The sequence below is a fragment of the Abramis brama genome (genome assembly GCF_963993115.1).
Source record: "Abramis brama genome assembly, chromosome: 11".
NCBI classification, from domain to species: domain Eukaryota; kingdom Metazoa; phylum Chordata; class Actinopteri; order Cypriniformes; family Leuciscidae; genus Abramis; species Abramis brama.
Genome location: NC_139973.1, coordinates 3758941 through 3775570, shown reverse-complemented (window position 1 = coordinate 3775570; position 16630 = coordinate 3758941). Strand labels below are relative to the sequence as shown.

Genomic DNA, 16630 nt, shown 5'->3' with positions numbered 1-16630 from the left:
AAAGAAAAGTTGTCAGCAAGATGGTAGAAAACTGTACATTTCTTGTCTATTCCACCCACTGCCACTTATACCAACGACGGAAATAAGCGTAGTTACAATAGCTTAATATGTGAGAGAGTGTTGCTATAGAGAGTGACAATCTTGTATTGCAATAGGTAGCACTTCAAAGTCAATACCAAATCAAAACTATTTAGCACATTAGTTGTAATTGAAAAGGTTTAATGACAAAATATGGTTATGGTTACACTTAAAATAGTTACAAAATAGATGTATGAGATGATGATAACTTATACCATTAATCTTACCCAGCATGTAAAATGTTACCTGAGAGAGAGAGAGAGAGAGAGAGAGAGAGAAAGAGGAGGAGGAGGAGGAGGAGGAGAGAGCCCCAAGAAAGGGACCCAGAGAATAAGAGAGCCAGAGCACCAAAGAGCCAGAGCAACAGTTTAAATCTTCTTTTATCCTTTCCCGACCATGTGACTAAAACGTACTCGGTTACTATCGTAACCTCGGTTCCCTGAGAGTAAGGGAACGAGTATTGCGTAGCTATACGCAGTGGGGAAACTCCTTCTCCTCGATAATACTGAAGCCTAAAATGTAAAACGCATTTGCAACTACACATCTAGCACAGTGAGTGTCTGGCTCACTCATTGGCTGTGCTGCGGCAACTGCACATCCATTGGTGTAGTGCCTCTGAAGTGTGCGCCAATGAGCTAGCAGCGCGCCGACACACATCAGAGACCACCAAATTGGGCGTGGCTAAGTCTATATTAGAGCCCGAAGTCGCCATTATAGCAGGTTTAAATCAACTGAAGCGACAACTTGCCATGTTACAGTGCGGTCGGCTACGCAATACTCGTTCCCTTACTCTCAGGGAACCGAGGTTACGATAGTAACCGAGTACGTTCCCTTTCGAGAATGGTCACTTCATCTTGCGTAGCTATACGCAGTGGGGACGCGATGTAAAACGCCGCAGTATAAGTAACTGGTTGCCTACTGCAGCTCAGGATTGCTGAGCTCACAGAAACAAGCCAGAACCCAAAGTATATATATTGGAAAAGACCGGACACTGTCGGGTCTAATAATATATATAATGTCAGTAAGCTCATACCCAACATAATATACCAATAAGACCGGACACCGTCAGGTCTATTAAGTATAAGGGATATCAGAACCAGCCAAAGGCGGGTTTTATAATGATAATGGATAATGTGCTTATGAACAGTGACATGACACGTAGATAAGACCGGACACCGTCGGGTCTTAATCATACCGAAAGGACCTTCGCCTGCAGGGAAGGCACCTCCATGTTATAGAACCTCATAAATGTGGAAGGCGAGGACCAGCCGGCTACCGCACAAATGTCCTGAATAGGAAACCCAGAGGACCAAGCCCAAGATGAGGCCATGCCTCTAGTCGAATGGGCTCTAGTACCTATAGGGCAAACCTGACCCACTGAGGTGTACGCCAGAGATATGGCATCCACTATCCATCTGGACAGTCTTTGCTTCGTGACTGGAGATCCCCTGGATCAGCCACCGAAGCAGACAAAGAGCTGTTCTGATTGTCTAAAAGACGCAGAACGCTCCAGATAGATTCTCAGCGCTCTGACAGGGCAGAGCAAATTAGCCTCCCCATCCTCTGCGGAAGGGGGAAGAGCTAACAATGTGATAACCTGTGCTTTAAATGGCGTTGAGAGCACTTTGGGTACATAGCCATGTCTGGGTTTGAGGGTGACTTTAGAGTCACCGATTCCAAACTCCAAACAGGAGGGGCTCACAGAGAGCGCCTGCAGGTCCCCCACTCGCTTGATAGATGCCAGTGCCAGCAGGAGAGCAGTCTTTAGCGAGAGAGGTTTAAGATCAACCAACTGGAGCGGTTCAAATGGTGGTCTCTTCAGGGCCCCAAGGACCGTGGAGAGGTCCCATGACGGCACAGATGAAGGTCTGGAGGGATTCATCCTCCTGGCACCTTTTAGAAACCGTACCACCAAGTTGTTTCTTCCTGGCGATTGGCCAGCCACCGGAGCATGATGAGCTGCAATGGCTGCAACATACACTTTGAGCGTGGACGGGGAACGGCCCGCATCCAACAAGGATGCTCTCCTTGTAGGAAGGAGAGTACCACTGATACCTTGCATGACCTGGGTTCAAAGTGTTTGTCTGAGCACCAGCTGGAGAACACTGACCATTTCAGAGCATAGAGGCACCTGGTAGATGGGGCCCTAGCCTCAGTAATTGTGTTCAGGACCTTCTCAGGGAGGTCCCTGGGTACCCGTTGAGGGGCCATACATGGAGGGCCCATAAGTTGGGTTGCGGATGCACTATCATCACGTTCGTCTGCGTGAGGAGATCTTGCCTCAGCGGGACAGGCCAGGGGACTTTGTCCGTCATCTAGACCAGCTCTGGAAACCACGGCCTGGATTTCCAGAGGGGGGCCACTAGGAGGACTGGGCATCCGCTCTCCCTGACCCGTTTGATGACCTGAGGGATCATTGAAACGGGGGGAAACGCATAAAGGGGGCGGCTGGCCCAGAGATGGGAAGAGAAGAACACTTCAAGAAGAACACTGCGCAGTGGGTGTTGGTTTTTGAGGCGAAAAGGTCGACTTCGGCCTTGCCGAACACACTCCATAACAGACGGACTGTCTGAGGGTTCAGGGACCACTAGCCTAGGGAAGTGTTGCCCCGTGAAAGCATCTCCACACCCAGATTCCGGATGCCAGGGATATGTGCTGCCCTTAGAGAGCTCAGATTTGTTTACGCCCAGAAGAGGAGGTCTCTCGCCATGGTGTACAGGTTGCCCGACCTGATACCGCCCTGGCGATTTATGTATGCCACCACTGACGTGTTGTCTGTGCGTACTAAGACGTGGTGTCCTTTGAGGTTTGACAAAAATGCTTTGAGGGCCAAACAAACTGCTTTCATTTCCAGGCAGTTGATTTGTAAGCTCTGCTCTGTGCTCGACCAGAGGCCAGAGGCAGGCTTGCCCTCGTGCAGTGCTCCCCAACCTAGGTTGGAAGCATCTGTGAAAACCACTTTCCTCCTGGAAGTCACCCCCATGCACCAGTCCTGAGCCCACCAGGGAATCAGGGTCCGTAAACAACCGTGATTCACCATGATGCGCAGGCTGCCTGACTGCCTGAATGTGGTTGGCACACTGCGTTTGAGTCAGTGCTGCAGTGGGCGCATTCGCAGTAATCCCATACGGAGTACTGACGATGCGGCTGCCATGAGACCGAGAAGTTTCTGAAACTTTATTAGGGGTGTGCGCTCGCCTGCCTTGAATGAGGCTGCCAGCTGCTGTATAGAGAGCGCGCACTCTTGTGTAAGCCATGCTCTCATAGTTGTAGAGTCGATAACTGTGCCCAGAAAGATCAAGCGGAAGCGAAGTTGACAGCGTCAAACTCGTCTTCGGGTGGGGGGGGGGGGGCCACCAGCGGCTCGCTGGCGGCAGTGGGCCTCATCCCCGCTGTTGCCCAAGCCACTTCTCTTCTGGCTCTGAGGGCGCGCACTGGCAGCTTGGCGCAGTGGGTGTACGTGTCGTCCGTGAGTGCCGCCTCGGCGTGGGCGAGGCCCAGGCAGGTGACACAGAACTGGTGAAGGTCGGGCGGGTCAATGGGACCCGCACAAATCTGGCATGTAGCAGCCATCGGATGTGGAGAGGAAAAACAGGGGTGATTAGTCCTCTAATGCAACTTCCACGATGACTTATAGTCCAGTTGGGTAGTGCACATATTAAATAATACCTGTACCGAGATAAAAGCACCAAATTTTACATGAAGATTCTTTAGGACCTCCTAAATGATTTCAGCCTAGGAGACCAGCTGAAATATTGCAATTTAGTGTCAAATCACTTAAAAAACAATATTCATGAAAACGTTTTTTGTTTTGTTTTTTCCTCTCAAGTAAAACTTTCAGGATAATGGCCTTTTAAGACCACTGAATAAGCTTCCTTTTGTTAATTTGTGCTCAGGCCAGTAGATCTTCCAAATTATAAGTGTAAAACAGAGTGCCAAGACACCTTATACCTCAAAAAACCTCAAAAAGCCCTGTATAATATAGGCGGAATTATTAAAAAAGGCAGCAAAAATGCTTAAATGAACTCGCACTGCGTCGTCGTCGTGACGACACTTTGGGAACGCCCTCAGCGTAACGCATCTGAAGCATGAATGAAATCTGTCCAATCCTGATTGGTGCTGCGTCATGACGTAGTAGATGACGGCATAACCGGAAGATACAAAGGGACGCTGGCACAAACACACATTAGCTTTTTGCTCTTCAGCTAAAGCGCTCTGTGTTTCTGTCAGTCTTATTTGGTGTTGTTTGTCCTTACATTCAGTTCACAAGCATATTTATAAGCATGGCAAGCGAGCAGTTCAGAAGGTGTGTGCATCCGTGTCCGCATTATCTTTCGGGCGCGGACACACACCAGCTGTGTGTGCATTGTCTCTGCGTGCAGCACGCTAGGGCAGCTCTCGAGGAAGCCGCTTGTAGCGAGTGTGAGAAGCTGCCGCTGAGGGTATTGTGCTCACGGCTCGCTGTGTTTGATCAGCACGGCCAGGCTCGCGAGCCCCGCGGTTCTGGGCCCGCCACTGCCGAGGCAGCGCGGCGCCGCAGATCGTGGGGCTCACAAATGGATTTATCAGCGGGACATGGGACTGCTACGGCATCTTCCCAGTCCTCGTCTGATGATTCAGACGTTCTCCCGCCCCGTGTGGAAGCCCGCGAGGCGGAGGACCCGGTGTTACGATTGTCTGACTCTGAGGAGTCAGATAATTTAGACATCGAGGCGGGTGATGTGGGGCTCGAAAACACGCAAATGCCACCTCACGCACCCGCTCAAGAGGAGCTTGTGGAGGTTTTGACACGCGCTGTGGCCAAGCTTAACATCGATTGGCCACAAGAGGAACCTCAAATCCAGCCGCCTAGTAAGCTGGATGAGAGGTTTTTCAAGCGCAAATCTCAACCTCCACGCCGGGGTCTTCCATTTTTCCCTGTCATGGGACAAACCATACTCAGCCAGGCTCTCCAACCCCCCAGTACTTGACTTTGCTAATGTATTGGGGGCGGCTGAGTGTGGTTATGGGACAATGCCTCGGGTGGAGGAAGCTCTCGCGAGCTACCTGTCTCCCGAGGCCGCATCGTCCCTTAAGGCCCCGGTACTGCCCACTAAGCCGTGCCGCGATACATCAGCGCTAGTGGGCAGGGCTTAAATGGCGGCCGGGCGGGCTGGTGGTTGTCTGCACACCATTTTGGAGCTCAGGAAGGCCACCGATTTGTCTCTCCGCATCACCAAGGAGACGGCCCGCGCCATTGGCCGCTCCATGGCTGGTTTGGTGTGTGTGGAGAGACATTTGTGGTTGAATTTGTCGGGGATGAAAGAGAGGGAAAAACATTTTCTCTTAGATTCCCCGATCTCGCCTTCTGGCCTTTTCGGCGGCGCAGTTGATACCGTCGTCGGGAGGTTTCAGGAGGTGAGAAAGCAGTCGGCGGCCTTCCAGCAATATCTTCCCCGTCGCTCCGGCTCCTCGAGGAAGGTTGCCTTTAAAGGGCAGCCTCGGCCGTCTACCAGCTCCTCGCACCGACAGGTGCAAAAAGAGAGTGTCGCCACCCGCGCCCCTCCCGAGGGAGCCTGGCAAAGGAGGCGGCGCTCTCGAGGTAAGCCTTCGGAGCCTAAGGTCGATCTGAGGACCGTCCTTCAGGCAAAGAAGGCTTCCTCTAAGCGGTCCTAGTTGCGGCCGGACCGCTGAGAGCTGTCCCCCCCGGGGTGGAGCGATTGAGGTCGCCTCCTTCCCGGAGCTCTCGGGAAATCAGTGCTGTGTTCCCGCCGTCCAGCACGCTTCGGGCCACACTGATTTCCCGCGTACGCACGCCGCTCCAGCCACCTCTAGAAAGACCTGTGGCTGGGCAGCGAACGCGTTCGCCCACCGAAAATCATTCTCGACTGCTCCCTGCCGGTCAGCCGCTTCAGGGGGTCGGGAACGAGGCTCGGTTGACACCCGCGGCCATGCCTTCCGAATATATCTGCGTGGGCCCTGCGTACTGTAGAGCTGGGTTACAGACTGCAGTTCAGCTCCCCTCCCCCGAAGTTCAACGGGGTGGTCTGGACTGTGGTCGGCCCAGAGCAGGTTCGGGTTATGGAACAGGAAGTTTAATCCCTGTTGGTCAAGGAGGCCATAGAACGTGTTCCTCTGCCAGACAGGGAGTCCGGGTTCTACAGCCGGTACTTCATAGTTCCCAAGAAGGATGGGGGGTTGCGTCCAATAATAGATCTCAGGCACTTGAATCGTTCTCTGAGGAGATTCAGGTTCAAGATGCTCACAATTCCAGCCATCGTGAGTCAGATCCAGTTCGAGGACTGGTTCGTCACGATAGATCTGAAGGACGCATACTTCCATATATCCATCCTTCCATGTCACAGGAAGTTCCTGAGGTTCGCTTTCAGGGGCGAAGCGTACCAATATCGGGTTCTTCCCTTTGGCCTAGCTCTCTCCCCTCGCACCTTCACCAAGTGCATGGATGCAGCGCTGGCTCCGCTGAGACTCCAGGGCATCCGTGTACTCAATTACATCGACGACTGGCTAATATTAGCCAGGTCGCGCGAGATGGCGGTTCGACATCGAGATGTCATTCTGGCCCATATCAGGTGCCTGGGGTTGAGACTCAACACAAAAAAGAGTGTGTTGACGCCCTCCCAGAGGACTACGTTCCTGGGAGTTGTATGGGACTCCACGATGATGCGGGCACAAATGTCTCCCGCACGCGTGGAATCCATACGGGTGATGGTCTCCAGAGCAAAGCTAGGCCACAACCTCACTGTGAAGCAGTTTCAGAGACTGCTGGGGCTCATGGCAGCAGCGTCCAACATCATACCTTTTGGCCTGCTACACATGAGACCCCTACAGTGGTGGTTGAGAGCCAAGGGGTTTTCCCCGAGGGGAAATCCATTCCGTATGATCAGGGTAACGCGCAAATGCCTTCGTTCTCTCGTCATATGGAAGAAACCTTGGTTCCTGTCCCAGGGACCGGTGCTGGGAGCATCATGTTGCCGGAAAACCATTTCAACAGATGCCTCCCTCACTGGTTGGGGCGCGGTCATGGACGGCCGCTTTGCGAGAGGTCTGTGGGAGACCCGGCATTCTTACTGGCACATCAACTGCCTGGAAATGCTGGCGGTCTACAAAGCTCTGAGGAGCTTTTTCCCGGACCTCCGCGGCCACCATGTCCTGATACGCTCGGACAACACTTCTGTAGTCGCGTATCTGAATCATCAGGGGGGTCTGAGGTCGCGCCCTCTATGCAGACTGGCACACCAGATCCTTCTGTGGTCCCAGGGGAAACTGTCGTCTCTCAGAGCGATGTACGTCCCCGGGGACCAAAATCAGGGAGCAGACGTCCTGTCGAGGCAGGGGCTGAGGCCCGGGGAGTGGCGACTCCACCCAGAGGTGGTGGAAGCCATGTGCGTGAGATTCGGCCCAGTGGAAGTGGATCTTTTCGCGTCTCAAGAGACGTCCCACTGTCCACTGTGGTTCTCTCTCAGGCATCCAGCTCCACTGGGGCTGGACGCCATGATGCAGACGTGGCCGAGGCTGCGTCTGTACGCATTTCCCCCGATCACTCTGCTCCCGGGAGTCCTGGAGCGGGTCCGCCGGGAGGGGATCAGTCTACTTTTAGTAGCACCCCGCTGGCCGACCCGAGTATGGTTCTCGGACATTATAGCACTGCTGGACGGCCTTCCGTGGCAGGTCCCTCTGAGGAGGGATCTGCTGTCGCAGGCAGGGGGCACAATATTTCACCCCCGGCCAGAGCTGTGGAACCTCTGGGTCTGGCCCCTGAGGGGGCTCGGTACCTAGAGGCTGGCCTGTCAGCAGATGTTGTCGAGACCCTACTCAGCTCCAGGGCTCCTTCTACCAGGAGACTGTACAGCCTGAAGTTGAATGTGTTTTCCACTTGGTGTAGAGAGCGTGAGGTGGACCCAGTTAACTGCCCAGTGGCTTCAGTGCTGGAGTTCCTCCAAGATCATTTCTCCACCGGTCTTACCCCATCCACACTTAAGGTGTATGTGGCTGCCATTGCAGCTTTCCACTCGCCTGTAGGTGATGGGCCCTTGGGGAGGCACCATCTGGTTGTACGTTTCCTCCGTGGGGCTCGGAGGATGAGGCCTGCGGCTCGCTCCAGAGTCCCAACCTGGGACCTGGCGGTGGTACTTGAGGGGTTGGCTGAGGCCCCCTTCGAGCCACTGGAGTCGGCTGAGGCAAAGAACCTGACCCTTAAGGTGGCCTTTCTCCTTGCTATCACTTCTCTGAGGAGAGTGGGGATCTCCAGGCCTTGGCGATATTGCCAACTTGCCTGGAGTTTGCCCCTGGCGGAGTTAAGGCCATCTTACATCCTAGACCGGGCTATGTGCCCAAGGTGCCATCTAATGTGGCACGGTCAGTGGTTCTTCAGGCCTTCCATCCTCCACCTCACGTGACGGCAGAAGAGGGGAGACTTCACCTGCTCTGCCCAGTCAGAGCCCTTAGGGTTTATTTGGAGAAGTCTTCTCAATGGAGGAAGTCAGACCAGTTGTTGGTGTGCTTTGGTTCACCCAAGAAAGGGCTGCCTGCATCTAAACAGACAATCAGCAATTGGATTGTCCAAGCTATAGCCACGGCTTATCAGGTGCGCAATTTGCCTTCACCTATGGCCGTGAGGGCTCATTCCACCAGGAGCATGGCCTCCTCGGTGGCCCTCCTTTCTGGCATCTCGCTTCAGGAGACCCCGCACACCTTCATACGTTTTTACAGTCTGCAACTTCCTGTGACGCCTGGCGCCAGAGTGCTCGCGTCCTAAGTATGCCTGGTTCTCAGCTTCATACTAGGGCAGGTGTGATTAAGGTGTGGCATACTGGGTATTACGTTCCCAAAGTGTCGTCACGACGACGACGCAGTGCGAGTTCCCTCGAAGGGGAACGTCTCGGGTTACGACTGTAACCCTTGTTCCCCGAGAAGGGAACGAGACACTGCGTCTCGTCGCCACACCTATCACGGTCAGAGCGCTTGCTTCATCGCAAATAGTTAATGTGTGTTTGTGCCAGCGTCCCTTTGTATCTTCCGGTTATGCCGTCATCTACTACGTCATGACGCAGCACCAATCAGGATTGGACAGATTTCATTCATGCTTCAGATGCGTTACGCTGAGGGCGTTCCCAAAGTGTCGTCACGACGACGATGCAGTGTCTCGTTCCCTTCTCGGGGAACAAGGGTTACAGTCGTAACCCGAGACGTTTTCTCTTTTATTTTTCAATTCAACTAGGTCATTCATATCTATCTACTAAGTTCATAGTTTGGTCATTAGTTTTATGTTAGGCTGCATCACATCACATTAAATCCTATTTGTGTGTGACAGTACATAGCTAGATGTACTTTCAGTTATTTTGGTTGCCTATTGTAGACGTGTTGCAGGTCAGAATGTCTTGATTCGTTCATTATTTTATGCTTACATAACATTAGTTTCTGAAACTTCAACATGGAGCTGAACTGGGCTCTATGTATTATTTGCCAGAAAGACACCTCTGAACCCCTGAGATGTCCCTTGCAGACACCTGGGACAAGTGGTGATAAATCTCATGCCTATAGATCATTTCTTGCTAATGTCGAGCAATTCAGGGCGATTGACAATCTTCCAACTAAACTCTATTTTGGGAATGATGAAACTGCTACCAATTTTGCTTCACATTCTGCTTCTTGGCACAAATCTTGCCACCTAAAGTTTAACAATTCAAAGCTTATGAAAGCGACAAAGAAGAACGTGCGGAATGCTGTTGAATCTGGAGGGGGAAAGCCAATGAAACGCCAACGACTGGATGTTCGAAAGTGCTTCTTCTGTGAGGGTGGCATAGATCAAGGTGCTCTCCATGAAGTATCAACATTTGATACTGACAGGAATATCCGAACCATGATCACTGAACTTAAGGACACAAGGCTTATCATAAGGATAATTGGAGGAGATTTAATTGCAATTGAGGCAAAATACCATTTACTATGCCTTGTAAAGCTGAGAAATCGCTACCGTGGACTCGCTAGTAAGAGCGACCAATGTCCAGAAAACATAGATGAAAAAATGAATGAGTCTCGCGCTTTCATTGAACTTCAGGACTACGTTGAAAAATGTGTTGATTCTGGAGTCCTTCTCTTTATGCTATCTGAGCTCCACTCTTTGTATGTAAATCGACTTCAGGAACTGGGTGTCAGGAAGCAAGTCAACAAAACCAGATTGAAAAATAATTTGCTTCAATGCTTTCCAGATGCACAAGAACAATTTGATGGAAGGAATACAGTTCTTGTTTTCAAGGAGGGCATGAGAAATATGCTAAGGGAAGCTCTGAGGAAGAGAGATTTTGATGAAGACGCTCTCATCCTGGCAAAAGCTGCGAAGATTATTAGAAATGACATATTCAACCATACAGGCTTCAAATTCACTGGCTCCTTCCCAGAAAGATGTCAAGAAACCTCACTTCCTTCAAGCCTAAAGTCTCTTATCTCGATGATAATGAATGGCTCCAACTTGAAAGATCAAGAGAAATGTGAGTTTCAGGCTTGCCTCACAATGGGACAAGGCATTATTTATAACACAAAGAAAAGGGCAACACCCACTGATAGGATGACCAGACACAGCCTTGAACGTGAACCACCACTCCCTATTTACATAGGCCTTAATGTACATGTACAAACCAGAAGCAAGCAACTGGTCCAGCAATTAAACCAAATGGGTATTAGCATTTCATATGACAGAGTTATTCAAATTGAAGACTGACTTGCTAAAGCCACATGTGAACGCTTTGAAGTTGATGGTGTTGTGGTTCCAGCTTGTCTCCGGAAAGGGCTCTTCACAGTTGGTGCCCTTGATAACCTTGACTATGACCCAAGTTCAACCACTTCTGTAGGCTCTTTTCATGGTACTGGAATCAGCATGTTTCAGTTTCCAACTAAGGATGACTGTGGTGTACAGAGACCACCCATTATGATACCACATTTTGAAAATAAAAATAAAGCTCTTCCTGGCACTTTTGCCACTGTCCCCGCTGTAGCTCTGAAAAATACTTCTGTTTCAGTGCCAGAGTGTAATGTAGTTACAGCTATGGGTTTATTGGATTATGCAAGAGAAGAGGAAAACAACTGGGTCAATCATGCACTGCCACTTCTAGAGAAGAGAGAACTAGACAGTGATGATGCAGTTGCATGGTCTGCATATCATGCTTCTATGCAACCATTGGTGGAAGACCCCCCAGCAAAATGTGCACTCCTTCCTCTGTTTTATGATAAATCTGCCACTCCAGCCATGATTAAACATGGCATGAATGTTCTTAGACAAGCTATTGAATTTCTTAATCCTGGACAAATCCCAGTTACTACATTTGACCAGCCTCTTTTCGCTCTGGCAAAGTTAGTGCAATGGAAATGGCCAGACACACATGGTGAAAGAGTTCATGTAGTTATGCTAGGTGGATTACACACAGAAATGGCCCTCTGGAATACACTTGGTGACTTCTTAGAGTGCTCTGGTTGGACGACAGCACTCACTGAAGCAGAAGTAGCATCTTCTGGAAAGGCTGACTCATTTCTGAAAGCAGCACACCTAACTCGCACCAGGCATGCCCACCAAGTCACTCTACTGTCACTTCACAATCTACAGCAGGAAGCTTTTAGGCTTATTGCTGGCCCCAAAGATGAAGATACCTTTATCATTTGGAGAAATGACATGCTGAAGAAGAGTCCAACTTTCATGTATTGGGATCTAATACTAAGATATGAAACCCTCATTCTCATTTTTGTCAGAGCTCACAGAGAGAAGAACTTCCTTCTATATTCTTGTATCTATGGCTAAGGTTTGCAGAGGAGGCAGAGACGTGAAGAGTGTCGCTAAAGGAGACAAATCTGCTATAATGGCGAATTCAGGCTCTAATTTAGACTTAGCCACGCCCAATTTGGAGGTCTCTGTCAAATTTGCGCCACACCATTGGATGTGCAGTTGCCGCAGCAAAGCCAATGAGTGAGCCAGACACTCACTGTGCTAGCTGTGCAGCTGCAAATGCGTTTTACATTTTAGGCTTCAGTATTATCAAAGAACTTGTATTGTCTTCTACTCTTTGGTATTATGGAAAAGAAGTTTCCCCACTGCGTATAGCTACGCAATACGAAGTGACCATTCTCGAAAGGGAACCCAATTGTGAGACATTCAAACTGACTTGGCATTTCTGACTAACCATTGGCAATCTTGGTTTGGAGAAAAAAGATTCCACATACTTAAGCAGCACTGGATGATGCACTAGAGTCTGCTATAGTGGTTAATGTGCAACAATGCCACCAAAACCCATGCATATGCAGGAAATGGCTTTTTAATAGCTCTCCATTGTAGCGACCTCTATGCATGAAAGGGCAAGATCACAAGCAAGATATCATAGATACTTAAAATGTGTTTTTATGATTTTTCTTAATGTTTTTTTTTTGTGTGTCACTTTCAGAGCTCAGATGCCATTATGAAAAAGAGTACCCCTGCATGGATGTTCCTCTAAACGTCATCTTTCACAGAAGAATAAAGCCATACGGGTTTGGAATGACATGGGGTGAGTAAATGATGACAATTTGCATTTATGAAGTTATGAAGGAAGGATGTGGATGCTCTGATGTGCTGCTGCACATTATGGCAAAAACATTTGCATGCTCATAATGACTCTGTCAATTTCTCTTCCTCCTTCAATATGTGGAAATGAAATATTTGTGTCTGAATTCTTGTAACCTGTGTTTATTTAAATGACCGAGGTCAATATCTGGAGAGCAGAGCTGCAGATGATTGATGGATTTAAATGATAGCACGTGAGACATACATCATATAACTAAAATCAAACATTTATTTCACTATATTAATTTAACACTACCATTCTAGTAGAGTAGAGTAGAGTATACTTTATTGTTTTGTTTTTTTTAGGAAATTTGTCTTGAGCCCAAAGCTGCAGTAGTACACAACATACACACACACACACAACATGTGACGACATTAAAGGGGGGGGGGGGGGGGGGGGTTAAACAAAATAATAATAATTAAAACATTGAAAAGAATTGATAACAATGACTGCATCTTACTATTTAAATTATTAATAGATACAGGAATAAATTATTTTTTGTAACGATTGCTCTTACAAAGTGGGACTCTATAATGCTTCCCTGATGGCAGAAGTTGATACATTGAAAATAAAACATGGGTTGAATCACTCACTATTGTCTGTGCATTCTTAAGAACCAATGACTCATAATTTCATTTAAGTGATGTGTACTCTCTTACACCCATGACTGTCATTGCAGTTTTAACAAGTGTAAACTGTGTAAATTGTAATAATAGACCTGTTCTACCTCCTGAAATTCAGTTTCCATCCATTTTCCATCCATCTATTTTCCAAACCACTGGTCCAATGTGGGTACAGCGTAATATCATACAATTATAAATTCCTTTTTAATTGATTATTAAATTGTTTAATTAAGGCTTATACATAGTTTCCAAGACAGAGTTCAAGATACATCTTACTGGAGCTGCCAGATAGGAAAGTTTAAAATAATTTTTAAATAGCAAGCACAAGCTATGCAAAAGCGGCAGTCCAATTGTATAATTGAACTTTTGTCTGTGTAATTCTAGCTCTGGTCTCTCTACTTCTTGTGCGTGAGAACAGACTCATGCTAACCGTTCTGATTGGTGGCTAAAACCACCTGTGGGTTTATTTTCATGGTATACCTGACGATGCTGTTTGAGTTGCTGCTGGCATTATTTTCCAAAGTCTGACTGCTCTGATCTTCCTTCTGCTCCGTGCTTGTCAGCTTCGTCAAGATGCTTTTATATGCCTTCTTAATCTTAGGGACCTTAAAAGCGTACACTATGGGGTTAACTGCGGAGTTGGCGTGAGAGAGGAGGATGCCGATGTGAAAGGCGACAGTGGGCACTTTGACAATTTTGTAATACTCAAGCGTGTTCATTATGTGCAGCGGGAGCCAACAAACGGCAAACAGAACCAGCACCAAAGCCAGAGAATTGGCCAGTCTCCGCTCCTTACGGTAAAACGACCTGGACTCCACGGGGCGCCCGACCTCCTTTCTCAGCTGTTTGGATATAATATTGAAGAGAAACAAGTACAGGGCCATCATGATGATGGTTGGTGGTAGGATGCAGGCGAGGAAGTTGAAGTTGACCATGTACGACATGGATATAACCGTGATGAAATGACATGTAATAGTGGAGTTTTCTCTTGTTGTGGTGTCTTCGTTGTGCCATCCGAACATGGGCATGAAGCCTAGTATAGAAGCAGAGAGCCAACATACAGTGACCGCGGCCCACAAATGCTGCTTTTTGACTGATCCTCTGTACCTGAAAATCAATGAGAAATTATCTTTATATATCTTCAACAGTACTGTGTATGTATGTACATATATATACACACTGCCTTTCAAAAGTTTGGGTTTGGTAAGATTTTTTGGTAATACTTTACAGTAAGGTTTCATCAGTTAATGTTAACAACTTTAGTTAACATGAACTAAGAATGAACAATACTTTTAAAGCATTTATTAATCTTGGTTAATGTTAATTTCAACATTTACTAATACATTGTTTGAATAAGTTGTATATTTTAACGTTAGTTAATGCACTGTGAACTAACATGAACAAACAATGAATGATAACTGTTTTCTATTTTAATATAATTTTTTTTTTTTAATTATTCCTCTGATGGCAAGGCTGTATTTTCAGCATCATTAATCCAGTCTTCAGTGTCACATGATCCTTCAGAAATCATTCTAATATGATGAAGATATGATGCTCAAGAAACATTTCAGATTATTATCAATGTTGAAAACAGTTTTATATTTTTGCACCCTTGTTGACTAAAATGATATATTTGGCAATTAATTACATCATGAAAAGTGCAGTATTTCAATACTTAAAAATCATATTATAAAAGTAAATCAGAATTATGATTTCATGTTTTACTTCATTTGTTCAGTGAACCCTATTTAAAGGGATAGTTCACCCAAAAATGAAAATTAGTCAAAAGTTTTTATTTGTAAATAAAAGCCTATAAAACTGTTCATCATATAAAGTGATCGAGTCTCTTCAGAAAATTTGGACTAAACTGCTCAATTCATATGGATTCGTTTTATAATCTCTTATGACCTTTTTGAAGAGTTGTGGTAGTTGCGTAGTTGTCAATGGAGGGACAGAAATCTCTCAGATTTTATCAAAAAGTTCTTAATTTGTGTTCTGAAGATGAACGATAGTCTTACGGGTTTGGAACCACATGAACCACACTCCAATTTTCCTTATTGAGGAATATCTTTGCCAGCTCTATGTAGTTTTCTGTGTTGGTCAATGGCAACATGATGTCAGGCAAAACAGAACGTCATTTTTTAGAGGCAGAGCGAGCTATTTTGATTGCAGATTATAGAATAAATAAATTGTTAACATACATTAACACACACATGCAAATGCGGTCCATTTTGCACCTAAAGAAGTTCTTTTTTTCATGTTGCATGTTATTCAGTATGATAAAAATAAGTGTGCACCATCTCTGAGAAATGCTCAAGTTTGATTTCCTCCTAATCAGTAAGCTTGATCAGTTTGGCTCTCAATATGAAGCAACATGACTATTAAAAGTTCAAACCTGAGAGGCTTATAAACACGCAGGTATCGGTCCACAGCGATGGCCAACAAGGAGTGAACGGAGGCCTGGGTCAACACAATGACCACACAGCTGATGAAGAGGCAGCAGTGGAAACTAGTCTTCAGCCGTCCATCAACTATCACTGCGAAAGGCACAGCAACCAATCCCACCAGAAAATCAGCCAGCGCCAGCGACACAATGAAGCAGAACGTGGTCTGACTCAGGGCTCGACACGACCACACGGCCCAGATCACCAGCACATTCCCCAGACAGCATCCCACAGCGATGAGCACCTCCACAGAGGTATAGATCACCTTCTCACCATCAGCCATGGTGGAGACTGAAGGCACAAGATCTCTACAGGAACTTACTTGAAATGGTTGTGGTTAAAATAGGAAGTTGTCTTCATTCTCTCTACAGCCATGCAGAACCAAATATGCACACACACACACACACACGCACACATACTCAGGATTTTTTGCTGGATCAGTACTTCGAAGTGGCTTGTAAAAAAACAACACATTGTATACTTGCAGCATTGTAAGTATACAATGTGTTGTTTATTTTTTTTAAGGAAATTAATACTTTTATTCGGCAAAAGTGATGGTAAAGAAATTTATGATATTACAAAAGATTTCTATTTCAAATTAATGCTGTTCTTTTGAACTTTCTATTCATTAAATATTCCTGAATAAAAATGTATCACGGTTTCCACAAAAATATGAAGCAGCACAACTGTTTTCAACATTGATAATAATCAGAAATGTTTCTTGAGCAGCAAATCATCACAATAGAATGATTTCTGAAGGATCATGTGACACTGAAGACTGGAGTAATGATGTTGAAAATTCAGCTTTGATCACAGGAATAAATTACAATTTGAAGTTACATTATAATAAAAAACAGGTTGTGATAAATATTTCACAGTATGGGACTTCCGGTGTAGGAAA

General features: G+C 46.9%; 1 protein-coding gene across 1 annotated transcript; it reads right to left on the bottom strand.

Moving 5' to 3' along the window:
- Positions 1-12925: 12925 nt before the first annotated feature.
- LOC311092286 (adenosine receptor A3-like) lies at positions 12926-16058 on the bottom strand. Its single transcript, XM_084128872.1, has 2 exons — positions 15681-16058; positions 12926-14392 (listed from the first exon to the last, which is right to left on the bottom strand). The coding sequence occupies exons 1-2, from the start codon at positions 16010-16012 to the stop codon at positions 13711-13713; spliced, it is 1014 nt and encodes a 337-aa protein (XP_083984998.1). The 5' UTR covers positions 16013-16058; the 3' UTR covers positions 12926-13710.
- Between the last annotated feature and the right edge of the window lie 572 nt (positions 16059-16630).

Excerpts from the sequence above, each read along its gene's own strand:
- LOC311092286 (XM_084128872.1), bottom strand. The coding sequence starts at position 16,012 with ATGGCTGATGGTGAGAAGGTGATCTATACCTCTGTGGAGGTGCTCATC. Across the intron at positions 14,393-15,680 it reads CGTGTTTATAAGCCTCTCAG|GTACAGAGGATCAGTCAAAA; the intron begins GTTTGAACTTTT and ends ATTGATTTTCAG.